At 38.4% G+C, this 25,143-nt stretch overlaps 1 protein-coding gene across 1 annotated transcript in view; it reads right to left on the bottom strand.

The window, feature by feature from the left end:
* Window positions 1-521: 521 nt before the first annotated feature.
* The window catches only part of SHISA9 (shisa family member 9), a 170,032-nt gene continuing 145,410 nt past the window's right edge, over window positions 522-25,143 (bottom strand). The window contains exons 3-4 of the mRNA XM_051632615.1: window positions 20,912-21,067; window positions 522-3,206 (exon numbers count right to left, since the gene is read on the bottom strand). Of these exons, the coding sequence (XP_051488575.1) occupies window positions 2,836-3,206; window positions 20,912-21,067 (527 nt within the window). The 3' untranslated portion in view covers window positions 522-2,835. The remainder of the gene's footprint in view (window positions 3,207-20,911; window positions 21,068-25,143) is intronic.

Below are 25,143 nucleotides of genomic sequence, written 5' to 3'. Positions count from 1 at the left end.
ATTACTAAAAGCCTGTAAAAACTTTCTGTTCCAGCAGACTTGGTACACAGGTATCATGTACAGGTTTTTCTGTTATGAACATATAAAAACTTTGAAGCAGTATAAACCAGTGTTTCATCTGTTCTTACTGGGTAGTTCAATTCTTGAGTGTGGCCGAAGGTTATTGCAAAACTCCCACACATTCATGAGGGCCAGGATCTGGTGCTGTGCATGCTTGCCTTTTTTCTTCCCTCAAAACTGTAATTAACTAATCATGTGACACAAGCTGTCTGTGGTGCTTGGAACTTACAGGGCACATGCAGCTTTGCAAGGCTTGTGTGTGTTATGATAGACTGCAGGTAAGAGACATGGTATATCTGTAATGCATGCTTTCCAAAGAACCCCTTGTTCAAAGGATTGCCAAAGGCAGAGTCATACTTTGTGCTGAGATGAACCCCACTGACTGCAGAGAGAGACTCCAAAAGCTCAGTTAATATTCAAAAATTGGCCCAATGATTCAAGTTTAGGAATGAGTCAGCAAATTGGAATCACATAGAATCAGTTTTATTGCCAGGTAAGAAATTCATATTAATATAGTGAATACATATGTTTACAAAGAAACATTCTTAAAAAACAAACAAACATTTTATTGTAGGAAGTATTATTGGTATCATAAACTCTGTAGTTAACAAGTATTAACACGGGTTTACTTACAGAACATACAGTTACTAAAATATTTCCACATAAAATATGCTCAAGTTACACGAAACCTGTGTGAATTAGAGTGCAGCTGTAATGAGTATCTAAAGCATATGGATTAATAGCAACATTCCATAAAGGGTCAAATTAAGTCAGCCAGTTGTGAAGACAATAAAGATTTTAAAGGAATAAAAGTAAGATAGTGGAGAATCTGGGTTGTGTGCAAAGTATTTGTCCCGTGGGCTTTGTCAGCTTCTGATAATCTTAAAACTTATGATCATACAATTTAGTAGCACACTTATGGAGAGATGCCGGTGCTCTCAGGATGCAAATCAATCTCCATATAGCTAAAAAAATGGTCTCTCCATTTTACCACATTTCAAATTCTTAGCCCTTGCATTCTTGACTAAGAAGCACTGCCAGTCAGTTGAGTTCAGTAAGAAATGCCACTTCCAATTCTTCTTACAACATAACAGTTCTCTCCTCTCTGCATGCTCTTCCAAAACTAATCTCCAGAAGAATTGACAGCTGGTGAGAATGCAACTGTAGTAAGATAGCTAGTTAGGATTTAGCCAAATGACTTGTTCTCAGGGAAGGGCAGGAATTTAAGTGAAAGACTGAGTGCGATGTGCCTGCCATCAGGCTGTTGCAGCACCATCATCCCATCCTGACTCTTCATGGATGTGCCGAAGCTGTTACAGGCCCAGGACTGTGAGTCTACTACTAGTGCCCAGTTCAAGAGTGGTTTTACTCATACAAACAAGGCATCCTGCTCATCAGAACCACAGTCAAGACCACGAGTTCAATTGTTTAGTTTAAACCCAGATCTCTCTTTGACATTTGAGGCTAGTCTGTTAGCCTCTTCCACCAAATAGTCCACAAAGAGGGAATGCTACTATAGAAAGCCAAACGATAAAGACAATTTACCATAGAACATTTAGTTGAACTACAAAGAACTACCATGGCTAAAAGCAAATACAAAATGAGAGACTAGAGGGAAAAAGTTTAAATTGGGAAAATGAAGGGGCTAACTAAATAGCCTTGACTGTGCAACCACTGCATGGAGATGTAGTCCAGCTTCCTTTCAGGACAAACAGGAGGCTGAGCAGGGCAGAACCCTTGTCACCCTTAGCAAAACATGAGGAAGTAGCTTAAAGGAACAGAGGGGCCACTTTAAGAAACAAGACTGTCATTGAACAATAGTAATACAGTAAAGGCACCACCCACGCTTAATTTCAGTCTGAAGCAGTTGAAGATAGGCAAAACATTTAGATGAAGAAAAAGTCCTGACAGTCTGCAAAGTGAGAATTGTTACCATCTGCCTGAAAACAGGAGGACTGAGAGGGAATATTCTTATGCCCTTTTCCCCCAGCAGCTTTCTGTATCACGTGTCTTGTCTTCTCTGTCATTTCTTATTTTGGAGGTTCCCAAAAATTTCAAAACAAAGTAAACTGAAAATCTTCTGCTGTTTGTCATCCTGCAGCATTCTCGACCAACCAGAAAGATCCCATGCACTCTTAATCATAACAGTCTTCATAAATTCCTTGTGAAAGAGTCTTTGCCCCTTATTGTGAATATATATATTTTTTGCGCTTTCTATAGGATGGTGTGAAAGTACAATAATAGATGTTAGGGCTTGTACCAAGATCTTTGCTCTTGGCTTTTCACAGGTCTAGTGATTATTAGTAGGTTTTATACAAAATTCCTCTCTGAAATGCTATATTACAGTATATTGTTCTCTCCTTCTTCCTCTGTCTCAAGGCAGGAAAGTAGTGTAAATGTTTAAGCAGACATAAAGTTTCTCTAGATTGTGCTACTTCTCATAATGGATTTTAGGTTCAAGTAAAAAAATTTAGTCACAAGTCACACAATTTGTGTTCCATTGTGAAATACAAATGGAGTTTATAATTCAACCTTCAGTGTGTATTGCTGAATGGTATTAACCCCCACTCTTCGGCCTACAGTTGGCTGGATACCAAGAGTGTCCAGGTAGAAGTTTGTTCCTTCCTTCCTTCATTCCTTCTGTTTCCTTTTTTTAAAATATATTTTAAAATTTATTTTTTGCGTTTCAGTTGAGTGTTTGTGTTGTGTGTGTATTTGTGTGTGTGGTTTTCAAAGGATTTCATTTTAAAAATAAAACAAAAACTCAGATCAAACTCAAACAGTTACTTCTGTCTTGCTGTTGGTTATGAAGTATGGCTGTGGGCCCAAATAGTGCTGGCTCCGGGTTGTCAGTGGGTCGCTTAACGTTGGGTCTGCCAGACCGTGCTTCCCTTTGTTTGTGTATGCTTGCCGTCTAAGAGACTGGTCGTTTGGATCCCAGGTCTTGTAGTGGGAATTGTAACCTAATGGGTGTGTGTGGATCTTTCCCATTTTGGATTTCTGCCCGTTCTGTTTGGTTAGGCCGCTGTCAATCGTGTAGGCTCTCTCCTGGTCTAGGCGCACCGGCTGGAGGGGCAGGCTCCCCTTGGCAGCCAGTTCTGCAAGGTGTCGGCGTTTGGTATAGAAGTCATCATTGACTTTGTCAGCTATTTGGATTTAAAAGGGAGAAGGGACAAAAAAGAAATCAGTTGTACACAAGGAAAATGTTACACAGTTTACAGTAGGTCATGCACAGTTACATCTGTGGACCACATGCAGTCACAGGTGCACGAGCAGGGGAAATCCATGCCACCTCCCACCCCTTATTTTTCTCCCTGCAGTATATTTTTGGATGCCATTGTGCTGGTCTTTTCATATATGCAGACAAAAATCCTATTGCCCCTTAACAAAAGACTGTTCCTGCCTCCAGTCACTCAGGTCATGCTGATATTTACATTATGGGGACAGGTCCTATGAATCTTCTTGCTCCTCATCCCATATAGCATAGGAAGTTAAGAACGCATTCAGAAGTATACAGACTTCCTTGGAGATAATGGGACATCTTAGGATGCCTTATTATATGAGAGCACATCCCTTTAAATGAAAAGTGTCATGTGGGTGTCTAACCAAGCCAATTGAAAGGTCCAGTGGTGTATGAAGTGGACCCATTTCTGTTGAAAAATGCCTTAGGACAAAACTAAGAATGATCTCCTCTTCTTAATGGTTGAAAGTTCACTAATGCTTTATGGGGCTGAAAACGCTTTGGGTTGCTGAAGGTTAGGTATTTATGCTGTGATTTTACAGACAATTAAAATCCTAAATTCCAGGTTCTGACATAATTTTCTAGGGCCGGTGCCACTAAGAAATAGAGCACTAGCCCTGCCAACAAATGCTGCATTGCAGTTCTCAAATTAGGATTTTGCCTTCTGCATTTCCAGTGCATTTCTTCTGCATTTTGCTCAAGTTTGATGTTATTGCTGGCATTCATTTGGCCTTGCTTAAAAGTATGAACCATGCTCAGGAATTTAAAGGCATTCTGCAGCAGTTCAGCATCTCATTTACATTTTGAGACTGAGTATCAAGGGTTTAAGGGGAGCTTAACTGAATTTCATTTGTCAAGATGTTGCCTTTTATGTAAAGAAGGTTTATTTGCCCCCTTCAGAAAATGGATTTTGATTTAAGATAGTGCTATATATGTAGGTCAACAAACATGGTGATTTATTAATAAACCATGGTGCACTTTGAATATGATTGTGTCATCCTGGATTTGACTTGTGCTGTGCCCTGGCTAGATCCATCGATTTTCCTTGAAGCTATGCCATGTAAGGCTTCTTTGCAGAAGTCTTGTACATGTAGCTGTCTGTACAGCTCGGCTCCTCTTGCCTTCATGATGATTAGGTTTTTAATTCCCTGCACTGTTTTTGTCTTTGTCTCTCTTCACAGTATTGCTAGGAGGCTTTCGTTGCACTCTGAATTTTCTGCTTCTCTCTAGTTCTGAACTGGATCTTTATGTAAGGTGGTGAAGTTCCCGTGAGGACCACATTAATCTTGAAGATCTGACTTGAGTTCCGTATCTCCCCTGTCATGACCCCTCAACAGGGAGGAACATTGCCAAAAGCTGTTGCTGTTTATCATCTAATGACTTTTTTGTATAATGAATGTGCAACTGGACTTTGCTCTTAAATCCCTAGTTCTGTCGTTGAAGAGGTGTTTCCCTTTCAATGAACTGAAATTGCTTTTGTCTGTGCTATAAAATTAGGCTTCAGCTGTTTTACTCATCTCCTTCTTTCTCTTTTTTCAGTCAGTGAGTGGATGCTTTTCTATAGCATACAGGTGTTTTCTGTTTTAAACAAATCACAGAATGTAGGCAATGGCTTTTTCTAATTTCAGTACAGTGCAGTTGTAAATGCTGATAGACCAGTAATGAGTTATGAAGAGAACCTACTAAGTTCTGCTTTGATTTTGGGGTGAATTGTTTCAATTAGAGAACCATAATCTGAATAATCAAGTTGTACCTGTTCCTGCTTGAAAGAGCTTTTTCCAGTTCTAAATGTGGCTTGTCCTTTTAATTTGTTAAAACTCACTGAATGCCACAAAACAGTATTATACACAAGTTGAAAAAAAAAACACCAAACAAAAAACCCCAAAAAAACCCCAAAAAGCCACAACAGAAACAACTGGGCGAGAAATGCAGTTTGCATTGCTAATTTCTTCTTCATCTGTTACCAGTAATTGAGAAAAACAGTTGCAGAAGAGGCATTTTAAATATCCACACAAGTATTTATTTGTATAAATTTTTACTTCAAAGGCACTCCAAATCAATTAGCATAGTGAGCTTCTAGAACATATGACTTAGACCTTGTCTGTATCTGAAAAGTCACACTAGCTTATTAATTTAAATTCAGCATAGTTAATTATGTCCAGCTCTTAATATAGATACATTTGTCTGCCTATTTCATATTTAAATTTGTTTAATTTGCATGGAAAAATTAAAAACTAAGGTAATCTCCTAGAAGGATGGAGTAAAATTATAAGTCTGTACTTTTCCTTTGGTCTTAGTTTAGCTGCAGTGATTTCTCTTACATAAACAAGATCTTTGATGATCAATGACAAGGTAACAAATGGCTTCTATTTGAAAAAATAACTGTGGTGTTGCAGTTATGTAAATAATGACAAAAAATTGCAGATAGTTGCACTATGTGATTTTTCATGCCATTTTTCCCCTTTCTGTGGCTAAGTGAAAAAGGCCACAACAAGCTCAAGCTTTATTTTTTTTGCTCACACCTTTTCCCACTGCCAGCGATGCACCTGGATCTCTGAATGTTGACAGACATTAGATATGTTAGATCTTCAAATACATCAAGATCAATGTCCTCAGAGAAGAGTAAATTTTATTACTTTTGCATATAAACAACACCTCCACTGCAGAAACTGAGCAAAGAATAAATCAATCTCACAAGGACTGTGCTTAATGACACATCTGTGAGATTGATTTTGCTCTTGTTTATTCCACGTTCTTTGTAAAATTTTCAACTCTTTATTTGTTTCTCATGGAAGATCATACTGTAAGTGAAATTATTAATTCTGTAACTATGCTTACATTGAAGTTGCTCTAACTAGTTTAGTCCATAGTCAGTTTCTAGGGACTTCTCAACTGTTGTCTGGAAACTGGGCTTAAAGAGAGCAAACCAGGCTTTGATCTGTAGATCCTTGTCAGAAAAGTAAAGCAGAAAGCTGGCATACATAAGACATATGGCTGATTGCATGTCTTTGTGTGGCAGTGACAGTGTGGGAGAGCTGCTGTTTGTATTTGTTGTTATCAGGTAATGGTTTGCAGCATTTTGCCTGACAATTTCTTATGTATGTCTTGGAGTTAAATGCTAGCAGTGAAAGCCAGCCTCTCTAATACTTCAACCTCTTTAAAACAGTCTCCTTTCAGCAGGCACCCACAGGCTTACACATGGGCACATGTACTGAAATTGGGTGGGGGAAATTACCATTGTACCTAGCTAAAAAAGCATTGATAAAACCAAATTATTCTGTTCTTTGAAGGGCCTTTTGGCATGACTGAAAGCAGTCCTCCTTGCATATTGACTGGACTTTAGGTTTTATAATAACCAGTGTGCTATGCCCCAGCATGAGTGATATGATATAGTATAGTGCAGAAACAGGTTTCTTTACTTCTGATTTTCAAAGCAGAAAAGATTCAGAATAATAATGCTGAGCATGGTTTTGTAACAAATAGTTTATCAAGAAAAGCTTATTTCTAGTATCCTAATGCCAAGTACTTTAAAAATCAACTGTAAACCTCAGGAAGTTAATTTTTCTTCTTAACCAGCCTCTATAAATATTTTGTGGACTTTAAACTTGCAAAAAGTCATTTTGGAGTTACAGGGTGGATTTATTATGTGACCTTGAGTACATGACTCAACTTTCCTCTGCCTTGGTTTCACCAGTTGTAAAATGATCTGTTAACACATTGGAGGAGGTAGTTAAGTGTTATGAAGATTAATTGCTATTTGTAGAGTATACTGAATTTGCAGATGAAAGGTGCTATAGAGGTGCATTTTCCATTAGCTTCTGTATATAAATCAGTAAAATAGGATTTAAAGATATCACTGTCATGTTTGCAAAAGGAGTAAAGAATTAGAATTGCAAAATTGCCAAATGAACAACAGTCAAAGAAGGGCTTTAATTCATAGTGTTGTTCTTCCTGTTCCCTCCCTCCAGTCTTGGCAGCTAATTATACAAGTGTTCTCAGTTTCAATATTCTTATAAGGTTTTTACTCCTTTAAGGTAATGCACCCACAAATGTAGTTACTGTTGTAGCTGTTCATCTGGAAAAGATGTTGAAATACAGTTTTTTTCCAACCTAAAGTGTGTCTCTGGGAGGGGGGAGAACTTGGGCTTTTGTTCCTGCTGTGCATGAAATGAATAACTGAAAAAATACAGAAACAGTGTAAGGATCAAAAGCAGGACTCCTCCTTCCCTGATGAGTGCCTTAACTATTAAGCTAAGGAGATTCTTTCACTTCCCTTATCTTTCTCGATTAATACATTTTCTAATGCTCCACAGCACAATTTCATCAGGATGTGTATCTGGGTGGGGACCATCCTAGCAGAAGTTGGGATGCACCTTGCTGGGTAGGGAATGTGCATTTAAATCCCACTCAGTTGGAGCAGTTGTACAATCATAAGTCTTCCATCTACAAGGTGGATCACTCCACTCCTCTCTCTTACCTGAATCCAATGATACCTTAAAGTGACTACAACTGTCTGCTTTATTTTGATCTTGACTTTGCCAGCAGTATTAGTGTCAAATGTCTCAGATAGGGACCCTTGCCGTATTCCTTGAATATTAATTTTGTAAAGAGATTGCTACCAAGCTGCTTGGGATAGCAAGCTCATGGGAATGTCTGGGAAAATTTCAGTGAGTTTAGGCTCTTTCAGATGAGGTGGCCACAAATGGGCCTTTGTTGATATGTTTTGATTCAGATTTCCTAATTCTGCCTAAATCTGTCACTAACAGAGACAAGCTTTGTTCTTCCGCTGATTGATGACTGGCTGTGACCAAACTTGGAAGTTTCACATATTTCTTCATAACCCACAGGTATAAAACAAAAGCATAAAAACCAATGAATCACTTACAGACTGTATAATATAGCCTATAATAATATAACAAAGTTATATATATAATAAAAAGATATAATGGATGAAAACCTGTTTTTGAAAACTAATGGCAAAACTCCTTGGGGCTGTAATAGGGCCAGGATTTCTCAAGAGTGCTGACTGTATGTTATCTGTGCTGAGAGGTGGCACTAAAGCTATGTCATGTTGTTCTTCTCCCTAAATTAGACATTCTTCAGGGTGGCTGTGTAACCACTTTCGGCATAGAGTCGTGAGAACATGCATTAGCATTGTATAATGTAAAATATTGCAGGTATGAGCAATTCTATATAGAAAGTACGGCTAAATTAGATCTTGAGCAATTCTGAAGCAGTATTTTTTTATTGTGTTCTTCACTGGCAATTCTCTTGTCTTTGTGGGTCCATAAAATGGCTCTGAATTCTTGCACCACTTCTAACAGAAATGGGAGAAATGGGAGAAGCATAGAATTCCTTAAAGACAATTGCATCCTACAGCTTTTGTGAAAGTATGCACCTAGGAGTGGGAAGAAACCTCTGAGATGAAAGAGGAGAATCCACAAAGGAGTGAGCCCTTATAAAAGCTATAAAGATACTTAAAAAAAAAAAGCGCTTCAGTGAGAGCTTGCATTCACAATCAGAGATAAATATATAGGGAACCCTCTTTCTTAGTAGATGTTTCACAGAATTGTTTGTTATCTGAGCATACTTTTAAGAACTACTTTGTGAAGCAGAGCTTTATTGTAGCCACAAAGAGACCACATTTCAAATCTAGGGCTAGAAATAGAGAAAGCAAGCCAATGGAAAGTGCTGGGAAACAAGATAGCAATGAAATGGCTACAATGACACACCAGGTAACAGCTAAAATACCCTAACTGCCTATTTGCAGTTTTCTGTGTAACAGTAAAGCTATTCCTATGTAATATTTAACAGTTTTTAACAAGGCTTTGCTTCTGAGATGTTAGTGACTTAATTACCTGAAGCTATGAGATTGTGTTTCCCTGTCTTAAGTAATGGAAGGGAAAACTTAAGAAAAATGGGTAATTAATCCTGACTCAAAGGCAACACAAGAATTTTGCTCAAGGAAATAATAGGATGCTACCTTTGGTGTTGCTGTTGATCATGGCTGACTGTGTGGTTGATCAATGATTTTCTTTTCTATATGTTCAAAGGCTTCTAAGATATGTCAACTCTGGGTGAGAAGTTTTGTAAAAGTTAATCTGAAAATCAAAGTATAATTTCTACATTAGCACAGGCTTTTTACTTGAGGAGAAAAAAACTAATGTGGACTAACTTCAGATTAGCTCTCCCTGGGTATGAATTGGATCATAGAAATTCACTGAAAAGTGTGTTCTGTCCAGTAACAAATAACTAATGACCAGTCTTTTGAATGAAGGGGTTCACTAGGCATCATGGAGCATAGAAGAATTTATTTTGCATAACATGAAGTCTGTTGGAAAACAGTACAGCTAGATGTAGCAGGTAGGAATTATTCTGTTCATGTAATGCCAGCAGGTAGAATTAAATGATAGATCTTATGTGGCCAAGAGGAAAGAAGGTAGCTTCTTCGTAGTTGGTCAGTAGCAACTCTTGTCTCATGGTCACTGGAGTGTCTGGGTATAAGGTGGGGCAGTTTTAAGCCATACCACATTCTAAGAAAGAGCAAAGGCCATTTAAGATAATTTTTGCATCCCTCTTTTTCTGTTCTTGTATTGAGCTCTGAGAACACAGCATTCAGCATATGGGCTACAATGCATTGGTTTCTGTCCTAAATATTTGCTATTTTCCCCAAAAAGTTCTAACACTAGTTTGCCTTTATTTAAAACATTCTGAAAAATAAGTCTGTGGATTCTTTCTTCTTATTTTTATTCCCGGTTACTGATATCAGTAAAGAAAAATGCACAATGTATAGAAACACCCAGGAATTACTTTCATGTTTTTGTTAGAACCTACGTTTTGTGGCTCTGTGTTGTTCCTCTCCTGTCCCCTTTGCCAGTTTACCATCTATTTACCAATTTCTTACAGTGATATGGAGAGAGACCAAGCTTGAAGAGACATTTGATATCAACCTTTTCTTCTGTCGACATAGTCTGAAAGTAGCTTGTCCACCTTCAGTCATCAGACTAGACTGCATTTTGTTTTCCCAGTGAAATAAAATTATACTTTCATGATACTGAGACATGATGAAACATAAATACGTAGGCCCAAACATTTATTCTCTTCTATCAATTATTTTCATGACAGTTTCTTAAAGGCTGAAGGGGCCAGAATATTTCTGGGTTTCAAAATGCATTAGGAACGGTTTAAAATAGGAGAATAATTAGACTTGGTAAGTAGAGCCTCCAGTCTCAGCAATGTTCTCTTTATCCACCACACGCAGTGAAGGATGCTGCTTGGCTGGGAATGTTGAGATGCAACTTGATTAACTCCTGTGGCACCAGACATGATTTGTGGTACCTCATGTATAATAGTTCCCTGGAACATGAGAGTAGCCTCATGTCTGTGAGCAGAAGCACCCCTCTACTGACAGCATGCAAGAAAGCACAGCCCTGCAAAATCAATTTTATCTTTTTATATTTTATTTACTGTAAGTTGAGGCAGGTTTCTCTTTGGACATGTAAAAGAGCTATTCCAGTTGGGCTTTGTATGCTTGACTGCATTGATTTACATAGTATCCAATTGCAAAATTTATTATGCAACTTTGCAAAGTGCTGCAGCGATATCGTGATTTGGTTTTGATCAAAATACTCCAGCTCCAGCCACAAACACATTGTAGAGACCAATGATATGCAGAATTCTTGTCTCTAACCAGTGTAAGATAAATGGAGCTTTTCCGATTTACCAGAACAAATAGGTTCTGTCAACCTGGAAACAAATGGTGGCCACATCATGTTATTGTAAATGTTTTCAGACCTGAAATCTGTTCCATGTAGATAGGCAAAGATAACACTACTTTGTTATATCCTCAAGTGATTTAATGTTTTAAATTCAAGCATCAGGATGTTAAATTGCTAGTTCAGTATCGTGTAATGAATGATAAACTTGAGAAGGAAATAAGATTGATAGTTCTGTTATTGAACCAATGGATGAAATTGTATAACTCTAAAAATTATGTATTTAAATCTCTTTTCTCTGAAAACGCAGCCAGTGGCTGTCCTGTAACTGTAAATCTATTTTTTCATCTTTTTTTTTTCCTAAAGGCCTCTAAGCTCATGTCCTTTCATGTCATCTACAATGGCAAATAAACATGAAGAGTTGTACTGTAAAATATTTCTTTTGGTTTATCTCATTTAGACATATTTATCAGTTTCAGTTCTGCTGGAAACCTTATTCATGGTAAGAAAACTTGCCTTTTGAAATAGAACTATCTAAGAAGTCATTCTGTCATGCTTAACTTCTGAATAAAGCATGACTGCAGCATAAACTGATTATAGGAAATGAGGGTTTGGCTTGCTTTCTAAAAACGCTGTCCAAAGCCAAAGAGGTTAACACAGGAGATTTGCTTAAAAGGCTTCTTCCATTTTTTCCTTCAGTAATCTTGCTTGCTTTTTCACTGGATAGTTTTTAATGCTTCTCAAGCAAATCAGTTAGGACAAATCTGATTGTGTCAAAAGTTTGCAGCAGTTCTTTCATACATTAACAATAATATGAAATTGTTTGTAACCTGTTTGGTCACTGAGGACCTTCAGTTTCTTTAAGGGCAGGGCTTCCAAACTATTCCAGGGACACTAATTCATTGTACATCTGCAGAAAAAGTGTGCAGTCATGTGCAATAACAGACCTTACTGGTGCAGTCAGAGCAGTTCAGGCCTTGTGCACACAGCAATGTGCCTTGAGTGGACCACAAACCAGGTGGACTGTCCTGGCATGCTGCACACCAAGTGGTATGTGGGTCACATTGGAAAAAAAATCAGTGTTCTGCAGTGTGATTCAGCATCTAAAAATGTGTTTGTTTTTTCCTTAATGTGTCAATTTATCTTGTTCAGTGTTGACTGAAAAAGCTATTATATTCCTGACCACATTTATTTGTAATAACTGCTCTTAGCATGAACCTAATTTAATTTTTTTCACACATCACTGTTGGCAAGAAAGACCCAGTTCAGGTCTCCAAATACGTAATTAAGGTATGAGCTTAGTGCTGAAATAAACCTGGGTTTTTCTGTCTTTCAGCTGGCATCATACTAAATTTGCACCAGTATTTCTGAATACAGAGTGAGGCCCTGAAGGCTTTTTGAATTGTACTGTTTAAATGAGAAAAAAAAAAGAAGTCCCAGTGATGTAATAACTAATTTTGCAGGATTTATTTTTGTTTGAACCATTTCTTAACTGCTATAATTTTAAAGAATTTTTAGCAATCATTCCCTATCAAAGTAATATTTTTTTTTCTCAAAAATTAGCTGTGGTGTAAGTTGTTTCTATTAGAAAGTTATCTTTTCCTATTCTTTTTGCCAGAAGGAATCCTTTTCAAGAGAGAGTTATTAGGCAAGAGAAAATGAATTTGAAAGCAATTCCATAGCTGTACTTGCACACATTCAGTTCTGTTTTTTTCTTCCTTTTTTCCTTCTTTTCCTGTTTTCCTCTTATTAGACTGCATGGTATTTGTAGTATTAAAGTTTTGTGAATAATTGTCAGAGGCTTCCAAACCAGAGATGTGTGGCAAACTGAAAAGGAATTCTGTTCCCTGGCAATTCCCAGACTTGCATTGCCAGAAGAAAATCTGTTTCATAAGTTTTTCACACTGATTGGGCAAACCCAAAGGCAAAGCAGAACTAATGCCTGCTCTGAACAGAACCCTCTGAGTAGCCTTCACAGAAAGCAAAAGCGTTTGTGACTGACATTCAGGGTAGAATCAGTAATGAGGCTCATTGCAATGAATATTTAATCTTGCACTCACACATACAAGGCTTCTGCCATACTGGAGTGTTCAGCTGCCACCTCTACCTTTTTTTTTTCAGGAATTGTAATCATAACCATCACTTGTGAAAATGAGAACCAACAGCACTGAGCTACAGATCTTCCCTGCTGTGGCAGGCTCCTGGTAAGGAAAGGTGAACCTTTTACAGGATCACTTTCCATGACCAGAAAGCTTTGCAAACTTTGCCACTATGAAAAATACCTAGTATACTTAATATTATCTTTGGATGAGACAGACTCGTATTTTTGTGAATATTTTTTGATGCTGTAGCATCATGGCTACTACCTATAAGATTTTTTTTTTCTTTCCCAGCTTCTCTTTTCCTCTTATATTTCTTCAAATAAGCTGTAAGGAGAAGGACTTCTGGAAGAATTATCTGTGTGCATTACAAATGATGTCATTCTTCTTCACCCCTCCATGCCTCAAGCCCTTTGTTATTATGGTATGAATGTGTAGGAGTACAGCAGTGATCTCAGTGGCTTTTATCTGTATAATTTCTCTTAAACACATTTACAGTCTTTAGAACAGAAAAAGCCAAAATAGCAGGCAGATAACTGCTGCTATTTATATTATATTGTTAATAAGGATTCATTCCTATCAGTTGTCTTACTAGTCTTCATTGTTATTCATGGGTAGTTCTCAAGAACATCTCACTACTGCTGTTCATATATTTCCATGTACAAAGCTGAAGAATATTAAAGCTTCTGTGGTTTGAGTTTTTTAGTTGTTTAGGGGAAAAAAACCCCAGGTATATTTGTTTACTTAAGTAACTTGAATTGCAAAGTAATCCTTGTAGCTGCTTAAAATTGCCATGCCACACACATTATAAATGCAATGAAATAGTTCAAAGCTCTGTTGCCCACATGGAAGCAGATTTCCAGAGAACCAGCCTTCCAGTTTTTAGTGGAAGGGTTTGAGTTCTCTATGATGTATGTTTACAGATGGATTGTGGAGTGGCATTTATAATCTGAACTTTTATGACTTTCTTGGTGACAGTTAAATTTTCACTGTTCTGAAAAACACTTGTAGCAAGAAAAAGTGTCTGCTTCTCCATTGTAGAGGAATCCACTGTAGGGTACTTGGGTGGAAAGAATATATGTATTTGAAGAGCAAGAATTAAGGATTCACAGATTTAAATTTCCTATAGGTTAAGAATTTAATAGATACTTATGAATGTTCTTATCCCCCATAAAACCAGGTAGTGGACCAAATTCAGACAAAACATATTCACTAGGTGTGAATCCATTTCAGAAAATGAAAAATCCTGAGATAAACCTAAACTAAGTGGACCTGAAGGTCAGATTTCTTTTCTTTCATGAGTTCAGTGTGTTGCTAAAGTCTTAAAAATGAGACAACATAGATGGAAATGTTAAACTTACTTTGGTATTAAAACTGCTCCTTGTAAAAGGCCTATTTGCAGTTTCCTCCCAGCAGCCTTGATGTTGCTTCTGCTAAGACCAATGTATCCCCAAAGAGTTGCCTTTTCACAGATGTGGTTATTTGCTGAAGTTTGGCATGGGCAGTGGCTGCTTGGATGTCTGATTACTTAGAGCAGAATTCCCCATCCTCAGAAAGAATATAATCCTGTAGATTTTGTTTCTTTATAAGGCTCTAAAAGAATGTCAGCTATGCAGGTGATTTTGCTCAAGATACTGAGGCTTTGCACAAACAATGTATTTATAATTAAAACATGGCTACCTCACTGGAAGAAGAAATGAGTGTGCTGGATGATAAAATCAGAAAATATTTTATTCAATACTCCCCAGGTATTTTTTATTTACCTGTGGCCGAGTGCCTGCTGGTGTCAGAAGTCAATTGGTAAATAACAGAGAAAACAAATTATTTAGTGGAAGCAATAAAAGGTCTTGACTGTCAGGACATACTCGGCAGGATGGGAAGTTTGAGGGCTCTCAGAAGACATAAGTGGAAGAGATGACACTGGTACTCCGTCTATTTGGGAAATGGGAAGGCTGAGGGAGCAGTGCTGGCAGGGGCTTGGTAAAGTGAGGCTTACTACTAAGTGCCTCTTGGCTTTTCTCCTGTGCCTGGAGGGGAAGCAAGGATTAAAGTATGAAAGACTTCCTTAACGAATGAACACTTGAAAGCTTAAAATTCTCCAGACACACTATACTAAGTAAATAATAATAATAAAAAGACATCAGGCTTTTATGTCATACATCCTTGAGACAGATCTGTAGTTCAGTGTTGAACTGGGCAGATTGCCTAGTCTAGCATTATCCATACACTGAACATACCTCAAGATATATAAAATCATTAACTGAATCACCCTCTGGATATGACAAGTAATGCATTAATCTGTACTTCACTGTCTGTTTTCTCAGTGTTAAATCCAGGGAGCTACTCCCATGTCCCACATTTTTAAAATCCATTTTTATGCAACTGCTTATGGAAATAGTAGCTGAAAATTCCTTTACTCCTTGAAAAAAAGCACAATTCCTTTATAAGCCTTCCAAATAAATATGGGTATTTACCTGCCAGTGTAACAGTGTAATTGGTATAGGAAAGTAACACAAATGTGTTGCGTCCAATCATTCTGTAGTTCTACTTTTTCTGAAAGTTGACTGTATCAACCTCTGTGGATGCATGGGCAGGACTTTTCTACTGGTTTGTGCTTCCATTTTTACAATTACAGTTTTACAGTATCTCAATCCAGCCCTCACAGTCTTTGTACGGAGGCCCCTGAGGCAGGGCACAATGAACTCTAGGGAATGGTACAGAATCTCCTCTTCAGGTGAGAACGGGTATCAGATTCCTGGGGGGCAGCTGTGAAGTCATTTTGATTCTCGTAAACCAGATCTTGTATAAGCACAGAGATACAGTAATTTATATGGAAGCTGAAGATCTGAAGCTTAGGAGAAGGCACCACCGAATTTCACATCAGACAGGAGGATGGTCCAAAAATACACCTTTGAGTTAACCTTATGGTGATCTTCCCCCCTGGATCCTTCCATCTGTGTAGATATAAAGACCAAACAAACTGGATAGTTCTCTCACAGTCTTCAGCTTTTTGAGGGAGGTACTGCGTTGTGGTTTGGCACACTTGCAGCCACAATATTTTCTACATAGTAAGAATGACCTAGACAGGAGATATTTATTCTCTGAGTGTCATATTTGCAGCATCTCACTTTGGAGTTTTGCAGCCGCAAGCAGAGCTGGAGCACTGTATAATGTTTCCTTTGGGATCAAGGAACTGTGACGCTTCAGAAACTGCTGGGAGCTGTAGACTTAGAGATGTGATGATGAGTCTGCTGCCATTTATATCCTCCTCCTAGCTTTGCTATATCAAATCAATTAGATCTGATTTAATCCTATGGGAGACTACAACTCCCAGCATCACTGAAGGCTTTCTGGGTCTTAGTGTCAGGGAAGAATTCTGTCCATTGTATTTTATATTTTTTTGGCAAAACTTCTAACTGAGTTATCTTGTCTGAAGTCATGCCCAGTCAGTTCCTCGAAGGGTGTGTATGTGTGTGAGAAAGAGGGGAAGAAGAAAATTTATGAAAGAAATATGAAGCCCTGTTGAACTGTAGAAATACTTCTTTTAACAGTTTTTACATGTATGTCTGTGCATCTCTCCAGCAGATGAGTGGTCTTTCTCCAGTCCTGCAGGGCTTTTGAAAGTTGGATTTGGGGTATTTGTAAATTTTTTCAAGAAGTGCTAGAGAATGTTAGTCACTCTGCCCTCCCTGAAACTCAGGAAAGAAAATGAACTGTCACTGAGCCAGGCTTGTAGAACAATGTGAGTGACTGAATAAATATAGCTAATACCTAAGGACAGTGAGGCAAATTTGAGCTCTAGGAAACTCTTATTAAGCAACAAGATAGACTCCAACCCTTATAGCTTAGCAGAGTGGAATTTGAAGTTGGATTGTTCATGCTTTCCGTATGAGTATCCAAAAGGTGTGTATAAAAATTCGTATGTCCTGGGACATGAATTTCATGAAGGTATTCAGACACAAGTTCTCCATCTACTTGTAGCTTTAGGCATGTCAGGATTGCTGAAATGAGCAATTATCATTTAAGCATGGAGTAAAAATATGGTTGATGAACTGGAAATAAGATTAATTTATGCAGAAAAACCTCTTTCTGCACTTTTCACATAAATAATCAAATACTGTGAAAGCATCTAAGGAAACCAGGATAATGTCATCTCAGGTGACAAAAAATTGAAATATCTAAACACAGAGTTTTTATTGCCACACAACATTCAGTGACCACTTTTGATGGGACTGGTCCTAGAGCTTGTTAACCCTTTTTCCTCAGACACAGTCCCACAATCCTTGGTGGGACAGATTTAGCACTGTTGAAAATATATTATCTGGCTCAAAAATGGGCAAATAACAAATGGACAGAGTGCACCTATCAGGAGATGGATTGCTTATCTGTTCTTTCAGGAAGCTTGTGTTGCTCTGTCTCATTTCCAAGGGGTCTTCTGCAGATTTTTCCCTGGTGGTGTATGTGTTAAGGTAGAGTAAAATTCTGGTGCAGTGAGGAAAAAACTGAAGAAATCTCAAGTCATTATTACCTTGTTGTACTCCAAGCACTCATCTGAGGATATAAAATAGGCACAGAATGTCCTTGCATTATTCAGAGATGAAAATACAAGCAGACAGTCAGAGAAAAAGGTGAGTTCGGTCAGTAGCTGCTGGTCAATACTAAAGGTATTCTGGAGGCTGCAACAAATAAAGAAATTCCTAACAAGAGCTGAGGAAAACATCCTCTTCCATTGGATGAGTAAGGGTCTGGCTGTGCAGTTTGAACTGATTCACATAAAAATATTTTGTTTTTAAAATAAAATATATCCACATTGGCCTTTCTCCCCTGTTGCACTGCATCAGACACTCTGCAGTGCACACATTGTATTGCATACATGCACAAACAGACCAATTTCAAATTGCACCATGCCAAGCTATATGATTTGGAGTTTAGGATGTAGCTTTAAAATAGTTTTGTAAGGATTAGCTTGGCCTCACTACAAAGGTATTGGCCATTCTCAGTCAGTAACATAATGCAAATTAATTGCAATGGCCCTGTTGTCTCTTTTTTCACAAGTGCTTGAGTCTTAGGTACTGAATTTAATGCAGGTCGTGAACATGATCTGGAACAGAGATTACTGTGACTTGCTGCTTTTCCATGAACTGAATTTTCACAGCAGTCAGTCACTGAGGAATGAGTAGCTCACTTCTAAAATTAGCCAAATTTTTAGGACATCTGTAGTTCAGAAGAAAGCAGCTGTGTGGAAATTAATAGTGCCTCTGGTAAAGCATCACATTCTCAGTTACCTAAACTTTTTAATACTTATTGCTGCAATATGATGAGTGATACTGATGTACTACATCTGCAGTTGCTACAAAGCAATAGGAATGTTTCTTCCTCCACCCCCATTAAAGAACAGGATTAATCACAGTGGACTACACCCAAACAATAGGATCACCCAGAGTAAGAGGCACTTAAATGAGCGTGATTTGCCTCAGATGCATGGAGAAATACAGAGCACATGCATCGCTGACTAAACTTCTGTTGTGGGAAATGAATCCACCTTCAAGCCACTATCAGTAAAGGGTAAGGGACTACACACACTCATTACCTGCTAAGGAGATCAGTAAATGTGACTCTGAATGTTAGCATATGAAAAATGCCGTCTCTCTGTGACATGAATATCAGACCAGGGAGAACTCAGTCTATGTCTGTTTGTTCAAAAGATGTTGTCAGGTTAAATTTGTTTTAGTGGGCACTGGTATAGGCTGGCTGCTATTTCCTCTCAGAGCTCTCATAAACTTAATATGACCTCTGCAATGTGGAGTGTGGCTAGTTTGATGTCACTGTGGTCACAAACCCAGGCCTGGCTGGCATAATGGAAGAACTGCTTTGTGATCCTGGGATGTACTCTAGAGGTGCCTCTTGGGAGGAATCATGGCCTTGAGAGTCTGAAAGTGGTTTAAAAACTGAGTGTATTTAACTGTTGCTCTGTGAGACCAGACAAAAGGTGTGAATGTATAACAGTTTCAGAATCACTGTTGTTTTCTGCTGAGAAGTTTGAATAACAATGCAGCACTTTTGTACTTGTTAAAATTTACCTAAATCTAAAACTTGGCTAATGTGGTCTAAGACCAGTAGGTCTACAGGGGAAAAAAAGAGAGAGGGGATAGGAAAGATAGGGGAAAGGCACGGGAAGATGGTACAATCCTCCTGGAGGAATGTGTCCCTGAAAGTTATGTTTCATTTAGTTTAAAACTCTGAGAGGCATTATACAACTTCTGGAGCTGAAGTGCACAATCTTTCAAGGTTGATTTAACTGTATGGTTATAATCTAGCTGCTTTAAAACTTGTACTCAGACACTCAAGAAATCTCTAAGTTCTAATTTAGTAATCCTTCTTAAATAGTGGTTCTTGGGGAGAGGAGAAAAGTTTCTTTTGAGTGTTTCATCTATCATTTTATTATGCTTAAGTACTTTTTATCTTTAATGATTGACTTGACCTAAATTGACATCTGAAAAAGAAGCCTGGTATCAGTGCATAAATCAGAATATCACCACATCATTACACATTATCACCTTTGGAACAAGGAATTGTAAAGCTACTCTTTCTGTATTCAAAGAAAGCTATTAAACCTTGTCTTTTATAAACATTTTTTTTAAAATGCCACTTGTGAGAAACAAACATGGCAAGCTAAAGCAAAGCTAAACTATTTGAGTTGGGACATTTTGTTAGAGGTCTGCTGTCCTGAAGTTTGGGTAAAGGAATTTCAGTTTGTGGTGAAAATACTTTCTGGCATGTTGAATACTATATTCGTAAGTCAGAATGTACTCAGCTGTTCTGCTGTTTTTCTGAGCCAGATAGCTCTGTCTGGTAATAGACGGTGTCATATTGCTCTAAGTTCATTGGGCAGTTGATGTTCAGATCCATATGAGTAAGCTGAGCAAGTTAGTGAGAAGCTCCTTATGAATAGACCTCCCCTCAGTTCTTGATTTATTATTATCTAGAAAGGGCCTGAAATTTAAGGTGATAAAGGCTTTCTGTCTTCACGCAGTGTGCACTCAAAATATTATCAACTTACTCTGCCAATAAAAAAATTATGTTGAAATCTTTACCCACTTTTGTAATTTTTCCTTCCCCTAACTGTTGCTTTGAGGACATTCCCCACTTGCTTAAAATAATAGTATGTGACATTAATCAGTCACAGAAAATAGCCACCACTGGGTTCTTTATTGGAGTTTTAATGATGCACGAATGGTTGGAAATCATAAGGCCACAGAATGTTCCTCCAGTGAGCTACTAATGAGCATCCTGCAGAAAATGTGAAGGCTCTTATTTCAGAAGCATACAGGCATTTTCTCTTTTTGGGAGTATTTAGCAGGTGTCTAAATTATATGCTTGAAATTTGCAACGTATCTAATGTTTTTCTCTCATTTGTGCAGACAGGTATGGAAAAAACATACTGAAATGCATAGGCAGGCTTGTTCATGTCACAATGAACTAGGGCTGAACACTATAGCAGGTGAAACTCTCTGGAAAACTCTCTGGTGTACAGGTAGGTATGGGGTGGTTTTGTATGCATATATAGACACAAGCATATGATCACCAGTTCTTAAACGTAATTCTTCTATCACTAATTGTAGTCCCCCCTATTAATTTTTAATACGTTTCCACTAACGTGATACTCAGTATGAAATTCTATCGTGGAGTAGTCCAGATCAGCAAGACTGTTTTTCTCTTTGAAGCAGAACATCAGCTGAGAACAGCGAATGCAACAAGCTGATCTAAAGATGACGTGCATGGTGTTGCCTACTTACCGACCGCCTTCAGAGAGGCGTACTTGTTCAGCTCTTTGCCTGGGGGCTGTTGCTCATACGGGTTTGTGATCTGTCCCAGGCTGGGATATGAGTGTTGATGTGCCATCTGAGGAAGGAGGGGAGATGTTGGCATGATATTATTCATCTGTGGTGGATCTGTGTTAAAGAAAACAGACAAGCATTGAGAGAAAAAAAGAAAAAAAAAATCAGTCTTAAGGTTTTAACATCATTACCAAGTACAGATTAGACATGATATGTCATGAGGCTTAATGCAACAAAGCACTGTTTACTATGAAGTAGGAGTTTGAGTACAGCAAAACTGTTACACTTAACTGAATGATTAAAAGCTGACTAATGATTGTGATAGTACATGCTAACTTCTGGATAAAAAAGATCTTTGAATTAAAAAAATAGTTTTTCAAAACAATGGTACACCAACATAAAGAATGAGTTTGCTGCAGCGTTAGGATACCAATCAAAACTTGATGTTTTTTCCAAGGTAACTTAAATAAAGGGCAGTAGTTTCACTCTGTCTGTGCAGTTAAATAGCCACGCTAATTTAAATAGCTTCAGGCAGGCTGCTGTATATATGCAGTTACACTGCTTTTGATACCAGAACCAGCTTGCTTATTTGCACAGCATTTGTACAAATGCTAGTGCAGCTGTGTTTTGTTATCAGGGCAGCTCTGAAGATAATAGCATGGGTGGGACCTAATATAAGGAAGGTATCAAACTTTTACCACTACATTGACTAATACTGTTGAGTAGGTGTATATATCAGCACTTCATAGATGCTACTGCCTTGAAGTTCCCCCATGGCAATTCTTATTATTCAGTCAAAACATCATGATTTCCCTGTGATAAAAGTATTGTGAGCACCAGTATTTCTACACTCACTGCCAAAGTGACTTGCAACTGAGGAGACTTGCAAAACCAGTGTAAATAAGATGTACTAACTGGGACCATTTTCTACCTCTGTTTCATGCTTAGACGTGTCATTTTTACTCAGTGATGTCTTTAAATGTAGTGAAAAAATGAAGTTACCCCAGAAATGGGGTAAAGAAAACGTAGGCCATCTCCTGAAAGAAACAGGAGACCTAGCTATGCAGGATATTGAGAAGGCTGAGATTCCCAATTACTTCTTTGCATCAGTAGTTGACACCCTAGAGGGAAGGGATGCCATCCAGAAGGACCTTGACAGGCTGGAGTGGTGGGCTAGTGGCAACTTCATTAAGTGCAGCAAGCCCAAGTGCAAGGTCCTGCATCTGGGTTGGTGCAACCGCAGGCTGGGGCGGAGAATGGCTAGAGAGCAGGCCTGAGGAGAAGGACTTGGGGGTAGCAATAGATGAGAAGGTCAACATGAGCTGCCAGTGACTGCACAGTGCCCCTCACTCATACCCAGATGATTACACAAGATTAAGTCATCACCTAGAAGACACAGTTCAAATTACTCACTCAGTTGGCCATTTGCACAAAGTAAATTAAGCAAAAGGCCAAACCCTGGCAAAGTGCATTGAACTATATTGAAGCAATATTCCTATTTTTAAAGATACTCCCACTGGAATGGGTTTTTAGGGCTGAAAAGGAAAATCTCAGATGGATATATGCATCTATCTAAATCTGAATCGTACTAAATTAGTCTGAACTGGCAGTAACTGGTGAATGTTGCATCCATTTGCAAGCTCACTGAACTGTGTGTGTTCTGATTCGTTATCTTTGGGTTTCTAGATATAAATGAGCAAATGGGATGTTTAGGTCGTTTTCTCCACACATAGTTCATGTAATGATGATGGGTGAATTCACCTGTATGGGGATGCTATTAAAGAACTGTTGGTAATGGCAGTAGCAGTAGTGAAATGCAAATTGGGCAGCAGGCCGGGTGATGGGGAGCCTGAGTCTCACCACCGGGGGGAGCCTAGGCTCAGCCGCCAGCGACCGGCAGGTTTTGAGGACTTGCCTCTGCAGCGTCCACGTTGTTAACTAAGAAAGGTATTGGTCTCGGCAGAGTTGAGTTATAACTGTAAGTACTGCTTCAGTCTCAGCAGTACTGAATAAGGATTCTCCCAGGAAATAAAGACATTTGTCTACAGCAAGATCTCAATGTGAAATTTGAGATTTCGAGTTTTTTCTCTGAAATTTTGGGGAGCGGATGATAATAATAATGTTGGATTATTCAAAATACTTTGGGATACAGGGGATCGGTTTAAACTGGAAGGAATTTTAACCAGAAAAATCCCTACCAGCTTTATCACTGGCCTCTAGTGACAAGTTAAATTCTTCATACTTATAAACCAGAAATTATGTGATTGGTATTTGCAACGAGCTGGCTTCATTGAATGGAGACGACTTTAACCTGAAAGCTGTGGCTGTGCTGATACATTACTTTTGGCAACCTGACACTGGTACATTGTCCAGCATGGTATAACCAACCAACCAGCTGCACTGTGTCGCTGCCAATTTATATATTCATTTTTAAAAGACAGAATATGAACATCACAAAAAGTCAAAAATCTGTTCATGCTGCAACTTTTAGCATGACTAGTCAGACCTGATTAGCAATAGTGATACTGTAAAAAAACCTGCAATATTCATAACCTATCTTATTTTCTGCTGAAGCAAGGAAATAGAACACCAGGCTGCTTCCTAACCTCCCAAGACTTTGAGGAGTCATTCTGGATATAGTGTTAGGGGGTTGTTTTCTGTATTCTTACTACCAGCCCAAAAGTTTGTAAAAGCATGCTAGAATTCACCACACAAAAGTTAGATGTCTGCTGGGCAGACAAGTGAGACATACAGGGAAAAGGAAAAACAAAACAAAAAAGGTCTTCAGATGTAGAAGAGTGCTTTTGACTGTTACCCCTAGAGAGGTCTAGGTATAGAAAAGCTTGTGGGAGGCAAATGGAGTGGAAAATAAGAACTGGAAAGGAGCTGCACCAAAACCAGTTTATAGCTAGAGAAAGTGGGTTTTACATCCCAGCTACCAACAATGAGCCTTTGGAGATGGCTAAGGCATCCGCTTCTGATCACAGTCCCAGCAGCTGATGAAGACTCATCATTACGTTATCGGTTTATTATCTTGATTCTATAGCTCAACCTGTGCAATCAAAAGTTATATCCAGATGTCACAGCTAACAGTTTACTGCATTTTTCAAGTGAAAATGCTTTTTTTGGGAGTGTTTCCATCTCACATTGAATGTGAATTTTGGAGTTGCTTTATTGTGCATCACAGTGACAACAGTAATGAAATAGGTTACTGTAGTTATGCTGCACTCTATCCAATTAAGGTGGTGTCACATCTAATTTATGCACTTCATTCAGAAATCAAGGAATGTGCATCTCAGCAGTTATTAAATACAAATAAGAATCCGAAGTAGAAACACCTGACACAACAAGGTCAAATGTATGAATGTGGTAAGACAAGGCAAAAGCCCCAAAACTTTGTGTTTACTTGTTTTGTTTTCTGCATTGTTAATGGAATATATTGTGCTGTTCACCTAGTTTGATTATTCTTGTCAAGAAGCTGCCAGAGTTATGAGAAATACTCAGGGTTAGAGGAAAGGATGCTTGTAGGCAATAATAAGCTTGTTCATTGTTCATGGAAGCCAGCAACCTTCCATAAATGTCCCTTAAGCTCAGCCACTCTTCTCCTTCTCTTCACTCATGGGAGAGTGAAACCTGCCTCATAGAATGGCCTGGGGATTCATTCCTTTCTGTAGCAATGAAGTCAATGAGTTGGTGCTGGAAGACAGGGAAAATGAAAAGAACTCCATAGACACAGAAAGGAATCTATTAGTAAATGAGCAGCTACAGGCATAAGGAAAAGAACAAATGAGACAGGTGATGCAGTAGCAAAACAGGAGATGATGGGGGAAGGGCAGGAAAGGAGAATGAGATTTTGCTATAAAAGCCACCTGCAGACACACATACAAAAGAAATGAGAACAAAACAGACAAAAGAAGACTGGGAAGTCAAGGGGGGGGAAGGGAAAATTCAGAGCATAATATAATAATAGCTGGGCATTTTCAGATACTCAAGAGGAAAAAATATGCCCTGAACTGAAATTGAAATTAACAACTATGATAACAGGATAGATCTGCGTGCTTAAAGAATACCAGTATAAAATTGTTCACTGCCACCAACATGTATATTTGCCTCTTTGTTCTTGATTGTGTAATACTTAATTATAAAACTAGCCAATCTAGCATTTCCAATCCATACTCACATCCTTACAG

This window comes from Apus apus, chromosome 14, assembly GCF_020740795.1.
Source record: "Apus apus isolate bApuApu2 chromosome 14, bApuApu2.pri.cur, whole genome shotgun sequence".
NCBI classification, from domain to species: domain Eukaryota; kingdom Metazoa; phylum Chordata; class Aves; order Apodiformes; family Apodidae; genus Apus; species Apus apus.
The sequence above is the reverse complement of the archived record's forward strand: the minus strand, read 5'-3'. Positions and strand labels throughout refer to the sequence as shown.